Genomic DNA, 21,769 nt, shown 5'->3' on the forward strand with positions numbered 1-21,769 from the left:
ATATTTCCTAAACTCATCTCTGTATGCACAGTTTAAAAGAGGAGATTATGATGAGATCGTGCTCGGTGACAGTGAGTATGCTCAGAGCATACAAGCAACACCTGAGAAATGGCACTACAATCAGGCTCAACATTTGAACTAGAGGTTGAATAGAGTGCAGGTTTGGCTGCCTAAATCTACCAGTAGAAGAGGAGGACCACCCAGGAGTTTCCACAGCTAAAACTGAGAATAACACAGAAAGCCTTGTATATAGACATGCTTCTGTTTGCATCATATTTCAAAGTAGACACAAGACACAATGTTATCATTTTTAATATATTTTAATTTTTTTCTTGGTGGATACATATGCAGCGAGTAAATAAATGTTATTAAAACAAATGATTAAATAAAGTCATTGCTAAATAAAACAAACCAAATGAGTAAATAAATAAATTTCTAAATAAAATGACTTTTCATTTTGGATTTTAAACAATCTACAAGTTGATGTTTAAGGACAATGTGTTGCATCTCTCTCCTTCATCTTTATGTCTAGATTACTGTCAAAATCTTTATTTTTAATTTATGCAACTTAACGTATTTCAGCTTATGTTCATGAAATTCAATAGATAACCTTTCATGGATAGTAAGTCTTTTTTCTGCTGCTGAGGTGAATATTCCTGTAGGCCAATTCTTCTGATCTGTCCACATTACTTTCTCCATGAAAGAGGAACAAGTTAGTTGAACAGACAGGTAAATAAATACATATGAAATGTGAGGATGAAATTTCAAGTAATATAAAATTCACATACATCAGGAAGATTAGAGTAAAACATAAGTGTATTCATGAAAACATGTTATTTGTGCTGATCTCTCATCTGAACTGTCATTAGAAATGAAGTAGCTGTATGGTCATTTTAAATGTGGGCTTATTGGCATTACATTCATTATCAATCGATGTCCAGACTTGTGTTTTTTCTTTTTTTTTTTTTTTTTAACAATTTTATGCTCTGTCAAGTTTGCGAACACTGTAGTTTTTGTGCCATTGTTTTAGCTGAATGTAACTCCGGAGCTCCGGAGATTCTGGAAGCTTTTCAGGACCCAGTCCAAGTTTTAAAAGCAAAACGAGCACAGCACAATCTTGTTAATCTCATAAAGTATATAATATTAAATTAGATGTGTTTCAGAAAGTCCCTTTCACACCTGGCATTAACATACCTCCAGGGTGATCTGATTGTACAGGTGTGAACTACGTCCTGTGTCTCTCGGAGACGCAATGTGATCCACTCACTCAACCCCCTGGGATGGGGCACATTTGACCATATAACATTTGTAGAGTGAACAGAAAAACATCCCAATGGTCAGCACCTTGGCTTTCAGTGCCTCAATGTCCTAGATGTTGTAATTGTAAAACATTTACATCTTGAACAAGCCCACAAACAAGAAAGTCATAAGCATCAAGAGAATTGCATGCCTTCAGCTTCTCTGTAGAATGAACTAGTTTCTATGAGATGTGTATATAGGTCTGATCATTGCAGGACACCAAGCCATAAGGATCTTCTAGAGTTACACCACATGAAAGTGTTAGTTATGCTGAATAGCACTGCCTGAAGAAGAAAAGCGTTTATGCTTCAGAAAAGCATCTCTGAACACACAACCACTTCAAACTGAGGCTATAATGAGCACAGACTCACTTAAACTGGACGGTTCAAAACAGGTGTTTTTTTTCCCCTAATCTCCAACTGTCCTGTTTCAGAGAGCCTGTGCCCATGATAGCCTCAGTTTCAAGTGGTTGTGCATTCAGAGATGCTTTTCTGCTCATTAGGTTTGTAAAGAGTGAGATTCCTGTTCTTGGCTGACAGGAGTGGAACCCAATCTTGTCTTCTGTTATTGTAGCCCATCCACCTGAAGGTTTGATGTTTTGGACAGGAGAAGGGGTGAAGGCGACTGGTGCCTTAAAACTAGCTGCTTCGAGCAGATGGGGCTCGTTAACCTGGGATGGTCGCTCATCAAAGAAAAGGTAAACTCAGATTTCAAACCTCTACTGCCTGGTGGCAATACCTACTAGTCAACCCCGAAAACAAGAGTCCCTAAAGGTGGTTTGACATGTTCTTCTGGCAGCTCCTGCGATGCCGCTGGTGCCAAGTGGTATCGGAATCCGTCGTTCCCTTGGATCCACCAGCTGTATGTAGGGGGTGTCTGCTGCATGGACAACGGCTGATTCTCCATAGTACCTTGCCCAGGCTTTGTTGCTCCACAGGAGAGAACACTCCAGTGATGTAGCAAGATGTCAGCACAACATAGGAAGTGGCAGTTACTGGTGATAAACTCATCTGATTGGCATAGCAAACAGTTGCCGGGGTCACTTCTGATGATGGGAGAGGTCACCGCATCTCATTGGGTGCCTACAACCTGCCCAAGCTGGGCAGCTCCCAGCTAGTAAGGTGCTGTCCTGCCATGGCCTGTCTGCTTCACTGGGTGCGTGGAGCTTAGAGAAGTAAGTAGACAAGTAGGCCATAAACATCGCACCAAGCCTCCTCCCCTAACATCTTGTCATGGACCAACTGCCTTCATGATAGCAAGGGTTGTTCCTATCATGAAGGACACTCCAAGATTCTAAATAATCTGGCTTCAAAGTAGCATACTCTACAGAAACTGCCCTTGTAGCTTCATGCCACTAGATCAGCCAAACTGTAATCAGTCCTCATCCTTCTTGTCCAATCAGCAGCCTTTTATACAGTCAATTACAAGACTCTACTGTCCATCCTCATGAGTCTTGGAATTCGTGGCACAGTGTGGTGGTGGCTTGCTTCTTACCTGGAAATACGGTCATGTCAGGTGATGTGGAGGGGATCCACACCTCTTGGGTCCTCTTTTGTTCTCTCTCCTTCTCTTTCAGTGAGGTCATATCCTCACATGGGTTTTCATAACAATACTATCTTGATGACACTCAACTCATCCTCTCCTTTCCTCTCTCAGACACTCATATTTCTGCTCGGATCTGGTAGACATCTCATAATGGATGTCAGCTCATCAGCTGAAACTAAATCCCAGCAAGACTGAGCTGCTCTATGTTCCTGGTGATGCAGCTCCACATCAAAATTTTGTGATCCCCTGAGTAATCTCAGATCACACCATCTGAAATTGGCTGAAACCTTGCGGTAGATTTGCACAACCAACTTTCCTTCTCACATCCCTAACCTGACTTGGTCATTCAGGTTTCTCCTCTACAACATCAGAAGGATCAGGAGGCCATTTCAATTCACAGAAGTCAATGAAGTTGTCACAGTAGTCCATGAAGACTGGACTACTGCAACACTCTCCTGGCAGGACTACCTCTGCACACCATGCATCCCTTGCAATTGATTCAAAATGCAGCTTCTAGACTTGTTCTCACCCTCCCCAAGTTCTCCCACACAACCCTATTGCTCCATTCCTTCCACTGGCTTCCTGTAACTGTCCAGATCAAAAACACTGATGATTGCCTAAAGCCAAAAATTTCATTTTGCCAACAAGGAGGTAACCCTGTAAATCAAATGCTGTGGAAGGGATTTTGGAAGGAACTTTTTGGTGGTGCGTGGGTGCATTTTAGAGGAAGTGACAAAATTGTTATAAACTTATGGCAGCAAATATTTACTGTTAACAATATGGAGGTAACAATTGCTAGGGATATTTTAACATGTTTTAATATTTTGTCAATAAAGACACTTGAAACTAATTTCTTTTTGTTTCAGGATGAAGAGATTTTTGACCTACAGAATTTGTGGCTTTGCAAACTTTTATGAAGTAAGTGACAGGCTTCAGTTTATGCAAACCAGGGTTGCCAGGTTTGCACAACAAAAGCAGCTGATTGGAAGAGCAAAATCATCCCAAAATGAGTATTAAAACTACACAGTTTCCCTAAATGTTCATTTTCCAATGTCCGAATATAGTGTCTTTTTAGGCTTGCACAATATTGAAAAGAAAAGATATGAAAATAAGCATTTCCAACATTACAGGTTTAATGAATGTAGTGGTTTAATGAAATGTATTGTTATTATTAAAAAAAACATCTTTTTTTGACAATTTTCAGCCAAATTTTTTTGGTGTCATCCCTAAAAATAAAGTAAATGGATGGTAAATATTGTATATATTAGTCTGTTACTGAAGTCAAACATACACTGATAGATTATATTTTATGTTAATGAACTAAACATTCCACATTTACCTTGAATGAGTCAAGAGCATGTGACATGAGGGGGAAGGGAGGCAGGGCCTGCAGTGTCAGTTCATATCAGAGAGTTCAAAACACCTGTGCAAATCATTCCAGATTGATATGTGGACTGGCTCATCTATAATTTTATTGGGGAGAAAAATACTGCTCTTTTGGTGAATCTTTTTAGTGACAAGTCATACAAGCATACTCCTACACAAAATGCATAAAGGTTAGCAGGTCTGATAATATATTCGGAATGACAGTGTAATATTGTGTAGGGAAGATAAGAAGTGATAAAAATTGAGTATTGCTATGAGACTGAGTAAAACAGGGGCCTCGTTTATCAAAGCATGCATAAAACAAAAGTTTTAAATTTGTGCATAAGCAACTTCCTTTTTAAAAAGCCCAGTAGCCTGCTTGAGGTGCTGCTTGTTATGGACAACAAGGAGCATGTTATAAAGGTCTAAGAAGGTGAACTTCACCAAATGTGAAGTAAATATACTGCTGCACACAGATTGTTCATTTGGCACTTTCACTAGTGGATTGTCTAAGAAATTTAAAAAAAAAAACAAAAAAACACACACACACACACACAGACAGACAGACACAGACAGACACAGACAGACACACATGCGCGCACGTATGTGAATGGGATAAGTGATTTTTCACTGGTTTGAAAGAGATAAAGCAGCTTTGGTAGAATATTTAATAGATTCGACTCTACAGAAGAGTTCAAGCTCAGATAGGGAATAATCCTGAAATTTCTTTAGGCAAATTAACACGTAATATTTGATTGATTGGGCATCCTAACTGAAATTGTACTTCTTCCTAATATAACTGGGTGGATCATGGTTGAAAGGAATGACTTGGGCCTTCTGAATATTGAACTTGTACCTTGAAAGCATCCTATACTCTACAAGGAGGAGTATTAACCTTGTGGGTTGTAATAAATACACTTCTGGGGAAAAAAAAAAAAAGGCCCAAGCCCAAAATAGCAAAAATATGAAGCTTTTAATGGTCTTAACAACAAATCATTGGTCAGAAATGAGCAAGAATGAAACAAATAGATAAAGGAAGTTAGTATGCGAGAGCTTTTCTCTTTGATTTCTTTAAATGTTTAAGTCTTGTGGCCCTTGATGGGCTGCATCAGGTGCGGCAGAGAACCAAATAATCACTAATCTTTTAAGAAAAAAAACATCCCAGAAGATATTTTTGGAAAATTTTGAACACCCAGACATGTTAGACATCAAATATTTTAATCATTATGATGATTTTACCTTTGCGTACAAGAAGACTATAGAAGTGAATTTCCCTGTTTCTAGCTTTTCCCCAAACAAACAGTTCACTGCAGCAAAAGGAAACCAGCGAATGGAGGCACAGGAGCTCTCAGGAGTGCATCTGTTTCATTCCTGCTCATTTTCTCAACAATGATTTGTTGTTAAGACCATTAAAAGCTTCATATTGGTCTTGGCCTGTTTTTTCTGCCCCGGAATATACATCAGTATCCACTGGCTCAACGATTCAATGAACAAAGCGAAAATGAGAGGAGAGGCTGGATACCCTTGTCTCGTACTCCATTCCAGAATGAAGGAGTCTGATTCACAACTGTTCATTTTAATTTGTGTGCTTTGTCTTATCGTACAATACCTGGAATATATCAATAATTCCCCTGTGAAAAACAAATCATGACAACACCATGTTTAAAAATGCTCTTTCTGCATCTAGAAAGCTGTTTCTAGTCTCTGCTGGGTCATTGGACTACTAATGTGTAGTGACCTTCTAATATTGCCCTATGCTTACAAAGCCAGTCTGATCTGAGATAATTAGATTACATAATAGCATTTCTGTTCTTCATGCCAGTATAGATGCAAACAATTGGTAGTCAGTATTTAATATGCTAATAGTTACAGCATTCCAATTTATCTTTAACTTCCTTTGGTATGACCAAAATAATTGCTGCCCAGGAAGGTGGATTTTTTTCTTTTTTTAACGATCCACTTACAAACATTTAGCAAAGTTCTCTTTAAGTGATTTGTATCACTCAGCGGTGAAGCCGTCTGTGCCCGGGGACTTGCTTACTTTCAATCTAGATATTGATGTTTGCAATTTCTACTTTATTTCAGATAAGAAGTTTTAGTTTTCCTCGTCTGTGACAATGGGTAAGTCCAGTGAGGCTAGAAACGCCTCAGTTTGAAGACTGTGGTTGGGATTATAGTCTTCTACAGAATTTTTCAAAACTCTGATGAATTTTTCCAAGAGTATTCTCTATTGCTCCAGAATCAGGGTTTCTTACCTTGAACTTGTTCTTATTTCTTCTTGTTTTCATAGTCTGTATGACATGTTTTTCAAAGAATTTTCACTCAGTTCATGATACAGCTGCTTTAAAAACGGCTTTTTTGTAATTCTTGTACATACTATATTGTATCTCTCATTTCTTTTTTTTTTTTTTGTCAGTATGGTTGTTCTGCAATTGCTTCAATTTGGTTTCTAACTATTGTAGCCTCTGTTGTATAAGTTTCTTCATGAGAAAAGCAGTGGCTATGATTCTACCCCTCATCGCAGCACTGCCAGTGTCACTTCACCATTATCATTCAGTTTACGATATATTTTTTTATTTCAGTCTTTAACTATTCCTTGGGTCTAGGGATTATTAAGTATATCTGAATTCACCCTCCACGTTGTAGACTTTGGCTTTCTATTCAAATGAAGGGACACAAATATATTAATAAATATATTCAGATATATTCAAGTATATTCATATCCCCACCACAAATCAAAATCCCTTCAGCCTTTGCTGCCTTCAACTCAAAGACCTCTCGATAAAAATCCAGCCAGAGCCTGGCGGGGCATACACACTCAAAACACACCAATGTTCCTTCTACTTTCTCTGTTACCATAAAAACAAAATCTACCTTCTTTGTCTCTGACTTTGGATACATGTTAGTAATTCACTGTGTTATGCAATAATATCGTCACTCCTCTCCTATGCTCTGATTTGTAAGAAGATGAATTTTCTTTAATTTGGCATGTTCTTTATCAAGAGGTGCATCTCTTGCAAAAGAATGAATTGTACTTCAATTGTATCTTTCCTCTTTTTATCAGATTGAGTAACCCACTGAAGGTAACTGTTCTTATGTTTTCCATTTAAATTATCATGACATGGTCTATCTCTCCCCTTTGCTAAAACAAACACATTAACAGTGCTCCATTAATATTCTCGAAAATGTAAAGTGGTGAATTCCCTTTGCTTTTTGCATTCACTTGAATTGACTTCTTTTATTTATTTTCAGTAGGATTGCTCATATATATAACTACATATAATATCTATCAAACAATTAGTGGAGTAGCACCAATAAATTCTATCATTTTCTAAATGTACACAATCCTTATAATCCTTTAGGTTATGTCGCTGCTTCCTGTCTGACAGTAGGAGGCAAGACGAACTTATTGGAGTAGTTTACTGGCTGCTAACAAGAGGAAACTGTTCATGAAAAACTGCTTGTCGTGTCGCCTCCTTTGATTACATTTTATTTATAACTAGGAGAAGATCAGTCATGGGTGCAGATGTAATTTAGGTAAGCTATTTTTGAGCCTGCAGAGTGGCTTTAGCTAAATGCAGCAAAACCTTTTCATTAACTCAAGACTATTCCTTCATTATCTTGCACGTTGGCCTAGTCGACATTACGTTCAGTTTCAAAGCTAAGGTATTGTTTGGACCAGGGTCAGGGATATGGAAGACTTTAGCTATGTTTTGAAAACCTGTAGGAATCAAAAAAATTCAAGTGGACCCACATTTAACTTGGCACAATATGATCGGCTCTAGTCCCAAATAGGCAAAGGGTGAAGGGTCAGAGGTTAGACAGGCTGTCCTGAGGTGATAAAAGTCTGTCTTTTTCTCTCTCCCGATCCAGAGGAGGAGTCAGTTCCTGCAGCTGCTGCTGCTGACTATTCTCCAGCTCCTCCAGTCTCCTCTGCAACCCTGATAACTGCCGCAGGTGCTGCTCCTCCTGGAAGAAAGAAAATGTTTTTAAAAACACAAAGAATGCTCTGATTGCAGTCAACACCACAAGACTCAAAAATGATTATATAAAATAAAATTGCACAAATGACTCAAAACAACCAGAGAAGCTACTTACCACAAAAAACATGTCAAAATTATTAACACAGTAAAGAAAAAGTGCAGTCACTCATGAAAAATATATATACATTTATATAAAAAATTATATACATTTCATTCATTTTACAAATTAAATATATTTTATTCTCCAAGTTCTCTCTTGTCTTGGCAATCCTGGTCTCTGGATTTGAATCCTGTTAAAAATCTACTTAAATTAAAGATGGCAGTCCACATGTGCTAAGCTGAGTATATAGAGGAGCTTTAAATATTTTGAAATTTAAAAAAAATAAATAGGAGGGATCATAATAATTGCATTTTGGTTTTTATTTAATTCTGCCCTGAATAATCTATTGCACAGAGCAGATGTTTACATCTAGACCACAAGGCACAATAATAACTGAATTGACACAAATGAACCAGTACAGAAGTTTCCATACGCTCGATTCTTTATACTGTGTTATTGATGATCAGCGACTGTTTTTATGTTTTATGATAGTTGTTCATGAGTCCGTTATTTGTCCTGAGCAGTTAAACTGCACACTGTTCTTCAGTAAAATTCTCCAGGTCCTGCACATTTTCTGCTTTTCCAGCATCTTCTGCGTATCTGACTCCTTTCCAGCAGCAGCTATATGATGCTGAGATCCATCTTTTCACACTGAGGACGGCTGAGGGACTCGAACACGACTATTACAAAAGCTGCAAACATTCACTGATGCTCAAGAAGGCAACGTGACACATTAAGAGCCAGGGGGTGTAAACTTTTGAACAGGATGATTGGTGTAAATTATTATTTTGTTTAAAGATCTTATTTTTTTCATTTAGTACTGTCCTTCAGAAGCTACATAAGATATTTACATGTTTCCCAGAAGACAAAATAATAACAATTTACACCAATCATCCCTGAAAGTTTTTGTAAATTAACATTTTGCAGATTTTGCAAAGTGTATGTAAACTTATGACCCCAACTGTATGTTAATGCTTTCATAAAGAGAGCGAATAAAGTATGTATTTTCATACTGTAAGTTCACCTGCAGGTTTATGAAGCTGCATTCAGGTCCTGCAGTGAGCAGAGAGTGAGGTAGAGACATAGAGGGCATGTGGTTTCCCAACAGCAGCTGGCGAAACTCCTTGTGTTTCCTCTGCAGCTCTGTTAGACGTCTGCTAAGTTGAGCATGCTCGTCTGCAAATGAGGGATTTCTGAGACACATACAAATACATGTATTAAAATCAACCCAAAACAAAAGACTCCCCCTATTATTAAACACAATTTGTCAAGTGAAAGTAGTACTTCTTGGCCACAGAACTCTCAATTTCCAGTTCTTCTATCTTGGCTTCCAGCAGCTGTAACTTATCCTGCAGTTTCTTCTCCTTAGCCTCAGTCATGGTCTTTCTCTACAAAAGTAAGTGGCAGAATAATTACTTGGTAAAATCATAGCAAACATAAAAATTTAAACATAGCATTCATCTATTTTTTGTTTTGAAATGTGAAAGAAATACATGCGAACAAGATGTTCAGAACTGTTTTTGGCTTTAAAACAAAAACCACTGAAAAAAGCTCTCACATTTCTCCTTTGCTTTCTTGCTTGTTTGCAATTACTGGGTAGCTAGTAATAAGAAGCGAGGGTAGATTAACATCGCTGTTAGTGCCAGATGTACTGCGAATATAAATCACTATGTGCTTTTTAAAAATAGCAAGGTGATGATATATGTAACATAGCAGCTGAAAAGATCAGCAGGACTTTCCAGGTGCTGCAATTTGTTAGGTTATGTTTAAGCTGGTTTAGTTGTTAATGGCTTAATGAAGTTAGCTAGCATTTCAGTTAGCATGGGTGTGTGGCAGGGACATTAGCTAAGTGACGCATTTTCAACAGGTCTCCAGTCAAAAGGCTGTCCATGCTGAAATTGGATATAGTGAACAATTCATATTTGGATTCATGAATATTTCATTTCTGCACTTTGTGTGGTGAAACAAGTAGAAACAATAAAAAATGAGCCATTATTAAAAAAAATATTAAAATGATTAATTCCCTATTTTAGTGTGTGCCATGAAAAACAAATTAAAATATAGACGCAAGCTGTGAAAGGCAGGCCCAAGCACCATGCTCATGAGCCAGTACTGGCATGTGGATGTTAGAATGCCACTCTGAACATAAACATGAACTTTGAGCCTCGTTGTACGATGTACAGTTGGGTGGAGATAATGGATGTGACTGTAAAACTTGTCTGTCTTATGAAAACCCATATGCCTATCAAATTTGGTGCATCACAGGGGGCGCTATCGAGCCCCGGACCCACACTAATGGCGCGTGTGTATGTGACTATACCTCATCACTTGCATTACATACATGTGATGTCTGCACCAAAATGCATGATATAAAGTGGAATTATGCCACACTTCATGTTTGAGTGTCACCACATGTTAATTTATTGCCTCGCCATGGCAACAACATTCGAAATACAAACATTTCCTTAGTATCATAGATATCTTGACATTATGCTGACCAAATCTGATATGAATCGGATGAACCCTTGTTTGGTTTATAAGCCTCTCTTCCTGCTGCCATTTGGTGGCACTATGACAGAGAATCGCTATTGGTATGTAAATGTGACTATTATGGCAGCCATATTGATTACAAATTTCAACATGTTTTCGATCATTACTGAGGACCCGACTATGCTGAGTAATTTGACACCAATTTTGTGCAGGGCAGGGCAAAAATCCTAGCACTAGCTCACAAAAATAGATTTGGATATTACGCAAATTATCATAAAGTGGGCAGGGTTACATGGTTTAAAAGGCAGTTTTTATGGATTCAGCAAAAAAACTGGATTAAAAAAAAAAAAGAAAATTCACTGTACAAATTATTTTCCAAGAGATATGATTGTTGTGTGCAAACACGTGAACAGCACTCCCCAGTGGCCAATTTGAGTGAGGCTGCGTCTCTAGACGTTGAGTCACTAGACAAACCTCAACATTTTTTCAATTCTGATTGAGGATCACACTCTAATGAGTAACTTCACAACAATTTTGGAAAAAAAGCTCAAAATCTAAGTGGGTGGATCTAATTAGTTCTTGGGGGTTTTTGCTTTGGGAGAACCCAAGGAAGAAAAAAAAGAAAAAAATATATTTTGTCCTAGGAATTACAGTTCATAATATATTGGCCAAAAGGTTTAAAAAAAAAAAAAAAAACCCTTGTGCAATAGCACCACCATCAGACCAATGGACCTCTTTTGAACAAAAACTAGAAGAAGGAAAATCCAAATGAAAACAAGAGGGTTCCAAGCACTACATGTTTGAGCCTGTGATAACAAGAAGAAAAACATAGAAGTCTGAATGAATCAATATGGTTCCAGCACCTTCAGTGATTAGAGCTCTAATAATAATAATCCTAACAGATACATTATGGCTTTTCAGACCCTTAGTGGGCAGTAGGGAAAAGCAACAAAAAGTGAAAAAGCCAGGCAGTGTCAGATTGGACCCCAAACCAAAAATAAATGTGCAGTTCAGTGCATCACAGAAGACAGCATGGAACGACAATGACCTTTTTTTGCGCAAGTGCAGCTTTTTGCATGCGTTGTTTGGCTTGGCTGTATTTCTCCTGCAGCTCTGCCTCTCTTTCCTGAAGTTTATGTTTCTCCTCCAACCATTCCACACGTCTCTCCTCTTCCAGCCTGCAACAGATAAGAGGACAGCTGTGCTGGCACTGGCTGAGAGACGGAGAAGTGATGTTCACATTCTTTCAGTATGTAGCCAAGTTCTAATTCTGTCCACCAAATGAATTTTTGAACATAAATTAAATTATATTACACTAAATTCATCTTATGGACCATAATTGAATCGAAATATCCAAAACAAGAGGTAGAATCTGTTATCGCACTAGCGGGCAAAACAGTAGGACTGCAACAAAACTGACAAAAAACAAGAGCTGTTTCCATCAAATGTGTATTATTTCATCAACGTATACTTCAAACAGGAAGAAAGCTATTGAAGAAAAACTACTGCAGATATCTGACCTTGCTGTGACCTTGAACCTGTTTGGATCAATTCCAAAATCTAATAGTTCATATGCTGGTACCTGGTTGACGTGAGCACTTAATAATATTGTCATGCTGTGAAAGGTTATGTGATAAATGTCAGTACTGCTGTATTGCAGTTAGTGACCTGTTATTTAATTATGCCTAGTTAAGAGCTCTGTAGTAATATTCCTTGGTTGAAATGCTCCAAAGGAATATTTCTAAATAAACATGTTTTGTATTTAGTATTTTTTTTTTTAAATAACCAATCTAATCAATTCACTAGGGAAAAAATGTACAGATTAATTGATTATCAAAATAACCATTATGTTGCAGTCCTACAAAACAGAGCAATAAACATTTCAGAAGGCAACTGAAAAGTTGATGCTGTAACAGTGTCTCCAAAATAACTCCTTTAGGACTTTCACAGCACCGGGGTCAATACTTGTGTAATCACAATATGAGTACACCCCTACGTCCATGTTACTGGTATACTGATATTCCCCCATTCTGATGTTTGATGTGAGCATTAACTGAAGCTCTTGAACTGTAGGAGTTTGTATGTATGAGTTTACGCATTGTGCTGCTGCCACATCACGGGCTGATTAGATAATAGGATGAACGAGCAGGTACACATGTGTATTAAATATTTCAAGATTAATAAAACCTCAATTTTAACATAGAGAAATAATAATCTCTGGCTTGGTATCTGAAGGATTAGCTCTGAATAAGCCTGGCCTCTTCTAATATCACAGTAATAGAATGTTAAATATTTACTCAAATACAGGGAAATAGGAAAACACCAATCAACTACTTAATTAAATAGAGACAGACTACAAAGGCAAAGAGTGCATGTGGGGATATGAGGGAGTGCAAGCTGATGAAGGAAATGACAGAGAGAGAGAAATGAAAAGGTGTGCATGCATGTGTGTGTGTGTGTGTGTGTTGTATTCTTCATGCTCTCCACCCTAGAGCTCACATGCCAGGACACAATGAATTGTATTTAAATTTTTCAGGGTTGAATCTTTACCTTACACCAGCAAACAGGACAGAATAATAAATATCTACTTGAATTACTATAACAACACGATGCCACATCCATCTGTGACTGGGAGCTCAAGAGAGCAAAACTGGGTGTGCTCTCTATGTAGGAGCGGCATACTCGCTCTGTCCCCTGTCAAGTGCATTCCTTGATGCCTGTAAAAATGTAAAATGCAGCCCAAAACAAGCCCTTCTTCTCTTTTTTGTACCTTTCCGCTTCCTGCTGAGTCCTCTCCATTTGTGTACGAGCACTTCGTAACTCTTCTCTCACTCTTTCCAGACTCTCCCTCAGCCTTCCACTGGCGTCCATCAGCTCGCGCTCTGAATACGACAGAGTGCTGATTTGCACATTTAGCTCTGCATTATGCTGAGAAATAAAGCAGTACCATGTAATTAGAAAGCAGTCCTAAAAACTAACACCTAAGTCATTCAAATACTCTTTAGAACATTCCTAAACATTAGGCATATAAACAGCCAGATATTTCCTCGATCTGTTACTGGCTCCAGCTGTGGATGAGTTTGGTACTTACTCTTCTCAACTCCGTGTTCTCTGCCTTTTGTCTCTCCAGCTCCTCTAACTGCTGTGCCTGCTGCTGCAGTTTAGCTCTATAGACACAAACAACAATCAGATAATCGACAGTCAATACACAAATCTACACACATTATGGATTAATCTATCTATGCAAATCCTAGGAGTGTAATACACAAAATTCAAATTTGATATAGTATGATATGGTGGTGTATTAACGCGCTACAGCAAAAATAAGAAAAACTGCCTGAATATATGCCTTAAGTTTCCATTTTCAGTTGATTCAGTTGCTCCGTGTTTTGTGTAGTTTTAGAGACCGGCAAGGGTGGTGTTGGCGGATGCATGGATGTGTGTATGGTATTAACGCCACCGTATTGTACTTACGCTTTCAGTATATTTCAGTTCACAACACACCAGCTGTCAGCTTTGTAACTTACTGAGAAGCTGAAATGCTCCCTTACACCAGACCTTAAGGGTTTGGCATTCTCAAGCTAATACACTAGTATGCTAGTATGTTACGCTCTGAGAAGAAGTCTGTTTCTTTTTAATCCTGATTGCTAAAAGAGGATGTTAGTTTTTCAGAGGAGGAATTGTGGGCTTGATTAAGTTTAAATGTTTATTACACCTAAAACAAACTGTATTTTATGACAAATAGTCTAGTTACTTATACATCTTTTGTATGCAGATGTATTGAATCAAGATCCTCGTCTTTTACACCCTAATATAGCCGATTCTAGTTGATTATATTTGCAGATATCAGAAAGTTCACTGGAGCGGCATGCACAGATTGTAGTGCCACCTGAACACTAACAGATTCCCTTCAACTGAAATAAACTTGAAGTATAAGGAAAGTAAATAGGAATATGCTGTGATGGGAAGTGAGATATCTTGCAGCCAGACTGGAAGTGGGATTAAAAAAAAGATTGAAATCGCACAAAACAGCCTGACAGCCGGACTTGGGTGGGAATCATTTTTGGACAGCCTCTGGACTGAAGTATAATGAGGCTACCTGAAAATCTAGAAATGTGCATAACTGAAATGTGAATACTTGATATTCTGCAGCTCTTTGCGTGCAGACTCCTCCCCAAGCAAAGCAGCACGGAGACGACCCTCAGATTCCTCGTTCTTGGAGTTTCCTGAAGCTTCCTGTAGAGCCCTCAGCTGCTCTAGCTCAGAGAGACGATTCTCCAGTTCCAACCTGATGCACACACACACACACACACACACAATAAAATCACAATAAAATATTAACTGAAAAAGCTAAAACAGAGAAATAAATTTTAAAAAAAAATAAATGGGAAGCCTGGAAGGAAACATGGGCTTAAGGAAGAGAGGAGAAAGCTTACTTCTCTTCCTGAAGCACGGCAATTTTTTGCATCTCTTCTTCTCTAGCTCCCTGTATCCTAAGCACCATTTCCTGCTCTTTTTCCGACAACAACTCTTTGTTCCTCTCGCCCGCTGCCGTCAAAACTTCAAGATCAGACTGCAGACCTGAGACAGCGAGAAGATGGAAATGTTTCTTCAGAGTGGGCCATTTCAAAAATATTTTCTTCTCTATTCTAGTCTCTATTAGAAGAAAATAACAGAAGAATCTGAGGCACAGTGAGAAATGGGAAGGGTAACAAATGCAGAAACTTACTCTCCACTTGGGTTTGCAGTTTGTCTCGTTCCCTTTCCACTTCTCCTCTGGCTTTCAGAAACTCCATCTTCACATTAGCCAGTTCCAACCTATGGGCATGTTTAATTTCTTCAACCTGTTTCATATATGTTACAAATTAAATATTTATAACAGAATGCCAAACATTCTTATGCTAAGTTTACTTTTTTTTGTGAAAGAGTAAAATAACTACAGAGAATTTGAGCATGCAGACTGAACCGACCTGACTGTTCAGGGCATTAATTTCCCTCTCAGCCTTGTGCAGTTTGCCAGTGAGCACAGCATTCTGCTCATGGCTCAAGCGCAGCTCCTTCTCCACTCGCTCTAACTGCATGCACACAGACTGCTTCTCTGACTGCATCAAACCAAAGAGTGCCATTAACATCAAGTGATTATATTTATATTAACAGAAAGTGCAAAGCATGATTCCGACATAGCGCATTTATATTTAGTTACACCCTCAAGCTCCATGAAAGTTCAAGTGCACACACAGCTGAGAGCAGGAAATGAATGACCAAGGTAAAGTCCGAAAGGCAGAAGTTAAATTTATTTTAACTCAATTCTATGCCTATACAAATAAATAAATCTTCTGTCAGCTGAGGCGTTTGTTTACGGCTTACAGAGCGGCCCGTCCTCTGTTTATACACCGCCGTTTCTTTTGTCATAATTGAATGATTAGTTTTATTTGTCTTAAGATATGGGTCTGTGTTGGCTCACTTTCCTTATTTTTCATATTCTTTAATATCTGTCAATAAAATAAAATGACTGGTTTTCATTAAATGTTCTTGATGGTCCTCCTAGTCCCTGACCGAGTGAACTAGCATGAGGATGCGTTTCTGATTGAGACTCCAAAGCACCAGTCGCTCTGGATTCGGGCGTCTGCTGTAAACACTCATACAAAAGATTTGAAAAAAATCCATTCATATCCAGCTTGATAAATGAGGCCCAATGTGTGCAACATATGTAACTTATTTTATTCCATCATTTTTGCTCATGTTTATGAAGGGTGCCAATAATACTTGAGAATAATGAGTGAAACAATATGGAAACAGGACCAGGTGTTAAACAGACCTATGCATAACTACACACCAGTAGTTCTAGAAGACCAAAAGTCCTCTCACCTCCAGGGTCTTGAGTGCAGCCTGGGACTCGGCCAGCTGGCGGAGCTGGATGCGTTGCGTGTTTTCTGCCTGTGCTCCTGTGCTGTCCCTCTCTGCACGGAGCTCAGCCACCTCCGCCTCAAGGCTGCAGAGCCGCTGATGCAGCTGTGCCTTTTCTCTCAACAGCGCTTCCACACGCTTCCCATCACTCACACAGTCTCCACTCTGCAGCTGCGCACTCAGCTTCTCCTTATCCCTCTCCAGAAGAGCCAGCTGAACATAACATATGAAACACACACACGAATCACAGTATTAAATGAAATCCAATTAAAACTGAAGTATCTTTATACCATTAGATTGCAGCGCTAGGCTCAATGCATGCAAGTGTGTATTTTCTAACAGAAGACATACATCAGCACTGTGACGTATTCGCTGCTCCTCCAAAATGCGTTCGTGTTCCTCTCGCTGGTGATCAAACTCCGACTTGAGAAAGGTGAATTCGTAGCGCAACTTATTGTATTCAGATCTGTATTTCTCAGCTTCCTGGTACATACAGAGAAAAATGCAGGAAAATAAAGAATCCAATCATTTCAGATTTAAAAATATCACTGCATATTCATCAGGTGTGATGAAGCGTTGTGATCTAACTGACTTTGTCCTGTGGGGCAAACAGCTGCCATTATGTTGACTACCATTACACCACATACACTCACTGCTAATAAGGATGCTTTATCTGCTAGAACACAGTAGATTAATAACCGCTCTATCTTTCTGACCATGCTGAAAATCCTCAGCTGAAGGTAAACTCTGATTTCTTCAAAAAACATACATAGCCTGACTTGACTTCTAACCATTAAGGATGGTGTGAAACAACTGGTTACCTCCTTTTGTGCATGCAATGCATATACTGAAACCTTCCTACAATGTATGACACAGTAAATAAACAGTGCTGCTGTACATACTGCTGTTCCCTTCCTTCATCTAATCTCGTACAAGTCCTACACTCTGTGGCGATATCCACTTAGGAGCTACAGGTGACCAGTTCTCCCACTATCATTCCTTTCTACCTCTGCGAGTTTGCTTTCTTCAGGCATTTCAGAAGTGAGTTATCAGCCTATAGCTGCCGGTGAATGAAGCTCGAGCACTGGCTTGCTAGCAATGCAGCGCTTTCCTTCCAGGAGTCTGGCTAGGAGAAGGATAAAAGCTCACTTACCTCCTCTAGCTTACTAAAGCGCTCCATGATAGGAACTTCCATCTCCTGCTGCACCTGGGCTTTTAATAACTCCAGCCGCTGAGGGGTCATCACCTACCGCACACAAAGGTGTCCATACACGATTACATTACAATAACAAACATGGTATGCAGAGAACAAAAGCACAAAATAATTAACAAATACACTGAGGGTTAACTAACATCATGATCTTAATAAATCTTTCTAGTTTTGATATAGTAAGGTTAGAAACAACAGTTATATGATTTTAGATGCAAAGCACCTCATGGATCTTGCAACATGCTCACATTTAGCAGTCTGAAGATTTTTTTGAGGGGGAGTTAAAAATAAACTTTTTTCTTTAATCATTTGTCATATAAGGTAAAATGACAGTAGACACACACAGTTCTAGCTGCTTTTGGTATTCTTAAACTCATTTTACACCAGAGACGCGTGCAGCATGTCACAACTTCCCCGCAGCATTTTTTCATTTTACACCAGGCACGGCTTATGCGTGGTACGCGACGCTTGGTGTTGATTTTTGCATGGTGGCTTAGAGTTTAGCACATTTGCCTCGCACCTGGGGGGTTGGGGGTTCGATTCCTGCCTCTGCCCTGTGTACACGGAGCTTGCATGTTCTCCCCGTGCTTCCCACGGACGAAAGGTAAATATTTCCATGTACACAACCAGACATACCTCTCTGCTAACCAATTAGTCTTCGCCTGAAGAGCGGTGGATGCACAACACCACAGTGACACACAAGCAGTTCGTTTGTGGAGGACCACGCATAAGAATTTAAAAAGCACCTTTGAAGTTACAACACTTACCCATAAACCCCGTCTGTGCTGCAATGCAAATATGCAAATATATGTAAAAGCAGAAGCATAAAACATAAATGTGTAAACCTTGGATTATGGATAAATGTTCTGGTTATAATGTTCCATTAACAATAATAATAACTTGTCTGGTACCTTCACTTTTACAAACCAAAGATTTGAAGTCATCAAATTAAAGTGTCTCCGTTCCCTTTAATGACACAGAGAAGTAAACAAGGGACAAACATGAAACCTCTCCAATTTTAAATGTTGTATATGTACCTGTAATCTGAGCTCCTCGAGCTCCCGGGTCTTATCCAACAACTCTCCTCTCAGCTCCGCCAGCAACAGCTGCAGTTTCTCCTGACCAGCCTGCTTCTCACTCAGCATCCTTCTGAGCTCACCCTGGGCCCGTGTATACTCACCCTGCAGTCTACACAGACACACACACACACACACACACACACTTAAAATTAAAATGCTACAAACTGCTACAATTAAACAAACCAAAACAACTGCTCAACCAGAGCAGAACCTAGTTTCAGTGTCTAATGCAAGGTATTTCCTAGTGAAAAAATAACTGAAGTATCATCAGACCTTGTGTGCTCAGCTTTAAGCGTCTGGTAGTTGGTCTTGTGGTTCTCGCAGCGCATCCGCTCATCGATAAGCATCTTCTGGAGCTCTGTGTCCAAGCAGTGAAGCCCCGCTGATCCTGGGCTTACGTCCTGCGCTTTGCCACTTCCACTAGCCTCCAAGTTTGGAAACATGGCTGGAAAATGACTTGGTACAGCACTGTCCATCTTTTCTTCAAGACAAAGACAAGGAGAAAGAGAATCAGTAGAAGCTCTTGTAAACCTTCAGCACAAGCCCTTGACCTGGAGAGGTCCAATCAGCCCACACCCTCTCCTGCAGCTCACTCACACACACACACACACACACACACACAGAGAGGAGTGTCTGCCTGGTTTCAGTGCAGGGCTTCAGGCTGAGGGTCAGGATTTGTTCAGCTGAATATGAGCTCTACACTGCAGAGAGGCTAATCAGAGACGGTACAGGGCTTTAACAGTCTCACATGATTGCAGCCTGCCACTCGCAGCTTAGTCTCAAGTGCTGAGTGTGTTGGAGATGGAGGAGTGATGAGTGTGTTGTGGAGACGGAGGAGTGATGAGTGTGTTGTGGAGACGGAGGAGTGCTGGTTGCCCAGGGGAGAGAGTCTCTCTGCTGCTGCCTGGGGAACTGCAGCAGGCTGGGTAATGCTCTCTCTGCCTCTCACTGCCTGTATGCCTATACTCACTGCTACTGTGATGTTTGACACAGTTCTGACACAGTTCGACTCCTGACACAGTTCGACTCCTGACACAGTTATCTAAGTGAGTACTGTCTGAGTATGTTGAGCAAACTAGCTAGTATTTACAGGACATTTTGGCTCTGAAAGAGGATTAATAACGGCAGTGAACAAAACTACGGCGGATAGACATGAAGTCAGCTTGCAGCTCGTCCTACTGCACCACAAGGCAATAAACAGACATTCAGTAGACAGACATTACCTCATATTACACCAAAACCTGCTGTATCCGCCATACTGCTCACCTCCGAACTTCCGGTGTTGTGCCGAATTCTGACTGCCCGCCTGAATCCGACCCCCGTGACGTCATTTCCAACCTCCGTGCATTCGAGCTACAGAGTGGGAAAAACATGGACGCCTCCGCGGTCGTCTGTTGTTAGCAACGAGCTAGCAGCTAACTGTAACATATGCTAACCTCCTCCTCACAGCAGTGAACTGTAGAGTTACAATATATTGTTGCATTTCCTAATGAAAATTTGAAATCGTGTCACTCATAACTGATTAATAAATTACTGTGTAAAACTACACAATCAAATAAATCGATAATCAGCACACAACATGCAGAATATCACCATCATCAACAACAACAACAACAACAATAATAACAAGCATCAGTAATATGAAAATCCACCTCAGGGTTGTCAGGGGCTAACTGTGAAAAATGTCTGCAGATTTTGTATGCATATTTTGTGTTATATATTCACTGTGTATGTGTATTTTGTGTTATATATCCACTGTGTATGTGTATTTTGTGTTATATATTCACTGTGTATGCGTATTTTGTGTTATATATTCACTGTGTATGTGTATTTTGTGTTATATATTCACTGTGTATGCGTATTTTGTGTTATATATCCACTGTGTATGTGTATTTTGTGTTATATATCCACTGTGTATGTGTATTTTGTGTTATATATCCACTGTCTATGTGTATTTTGTGTTATATATTCACTGTGTATGCGTATTTTGTGTTATATATCCACTGTGTATGTGTATTTTGTGTTATATATTCACTGTGTATGCGTATTTTGTGTTATATATCCACTGTGTATGTGTATTTTGTGTTATATATTCACTGTGTATGTGTATTTTGTGTTATATATCCACTGTCTACGTGTATTTTGTGTTATATATCCACTGTGTATGTGTATTTTGTGTTATATATCCACTGTGTATGTGTATTTTGTGTTATATATTCACTGTGTATGTGTATTTTGTGTTATATATATCCACTGTGTATGTGTATTTTGTGTCATATATTCACTGTGTATGCGTATTTTGTGTCATATATCCACTGTCTATGTGTATTTTGTGTTATATATTCACTGTGTATGTGTATTTTGTGTTATATATTCACTGTGTATGTGTATTTTGTGTTATATATTCACTGTGTATGTGTATTTTGTGTCATATATTCACTGTGTATGCGTATTTTGTGTCATATATCCACTGTCTATGTGTATTTTGTGTCATATATCCACTGTGTATGTGTATTTTGTGTTATATATTCACTGTGTATGTGTATTTTGTGTTATATATTCACTGTGTATGTGTATTTTGTGTTATATATATCCACTGTGTATGTGTATTTTGTGTTATATATCCACTGTGTATGTGTATTTTGTGTTATATATCCACTGTGTATGTGTATTTTGTGTCATATATTCACTGTGTATGCGTATTTTGTGTCATATATCCACTGTCTATGTGTATTTTGTGTCATATATCCACTGTGTATGTGTATTTTGTGTTATATATTCACTGTGTATG

The 21,769-nt window shown here is 39.0% G+C and overlaps 1 protein-coding gene across 3 annotated transcripts; it reads right to left on the reverse strand.

Annotated features, from left to right (window-relative positions):
* Positions 1–1,712: 1,712 nt before the first annotated feature.
* On the reverse strand, positions 1,713–20,294 carry cep83 (centrosomal protein 83). Of its 3 annotated transcripts, none has more exons than XM_026919872.3 (16): positions 20,245–20,294; positions 19,252–19,459; positions 18,937–19,087; positions 17,843–17,935; positions 17,041–17,172; positions 16,651–16,902; positions 15,753–15,884; positions 15,512–15,626; positions 15,219–15,363; positions 14,921–15,070; positions 13,874–13,949; positions 13,553–13,710; positions 11,831–11,960; positions 9,577–9,680; positions 9,317–9,485; positions 1,713–8,178 (listed from the first exon to the last, which is right to left on the reverse strand). In XM_026919872.3, the coding sequence occupies exons 2-16, from the start codon at positions 19,452–19,454 to the stop codon at positions 8,020–8,022; spliced, it is 2,169 nt and encodes a 722-aa protein (XP_026775673.1). In that variant the 5' UTR covers positions 19,455–19,459; positions 20,245–20,294; the 3' UTR covers positions 1,713–8,019. The 3 variants fall into 3 exon arrangements, with proteins under 3 accessions (XP_026775673.1, XP_026775672.1, XP_026775674.1); XM_026919871.3 differs by having other exon boundaries at positions 20,202–20,277; XM_026919873.3 differs by having other exon boundaries at positions 19,252–19,454; positions 20,202–20,258.
* Between the last annotated feature and the right edge of the window lie 1,475 nt (positions 20,295–21,769).

The sequence above is a fragment of the Pangasianodon hypophthalmus genome, chromosome 9 (assembly GCF_027358585.1).
Source record: "Pangasianodon hypophthalmus isolate fPanHyp1 chromosome 9, fPanHyp1.pri, whole genome shotgun sequence".
NCBI lineage: Eukaryota > Metazoa > Chordata > Actinopteri > Siluriformes > Pangasiidae > Pangasianodon > Pangasianodon hypophthalmus.

Bases quoted from the DNA above. Each gene is read 5' to 3' on its own strand.
- cep83 (XM_026919872.3), bottom strand. From the start codon at position 19,454: ATGGACAGTGCTGTACCAAGTCATTTTCCAGCCATGTTTCCAAACTTG. The intron at 19,088-19,251 runs GTCTGATGATAC...GTGTCTGTGTAG, and splicing joins CTTAAAGCTGAGCACACAAG to ACTGCAGGGTGAGTATACAC. The intron at 15,071-15,218 runs GTAAGCTTTCTC...TGTGTGCATCAG, and splicing joins GCCGTGCTTCAGGAAGAGAA to GTTGGAACTGGAGAATCGTC.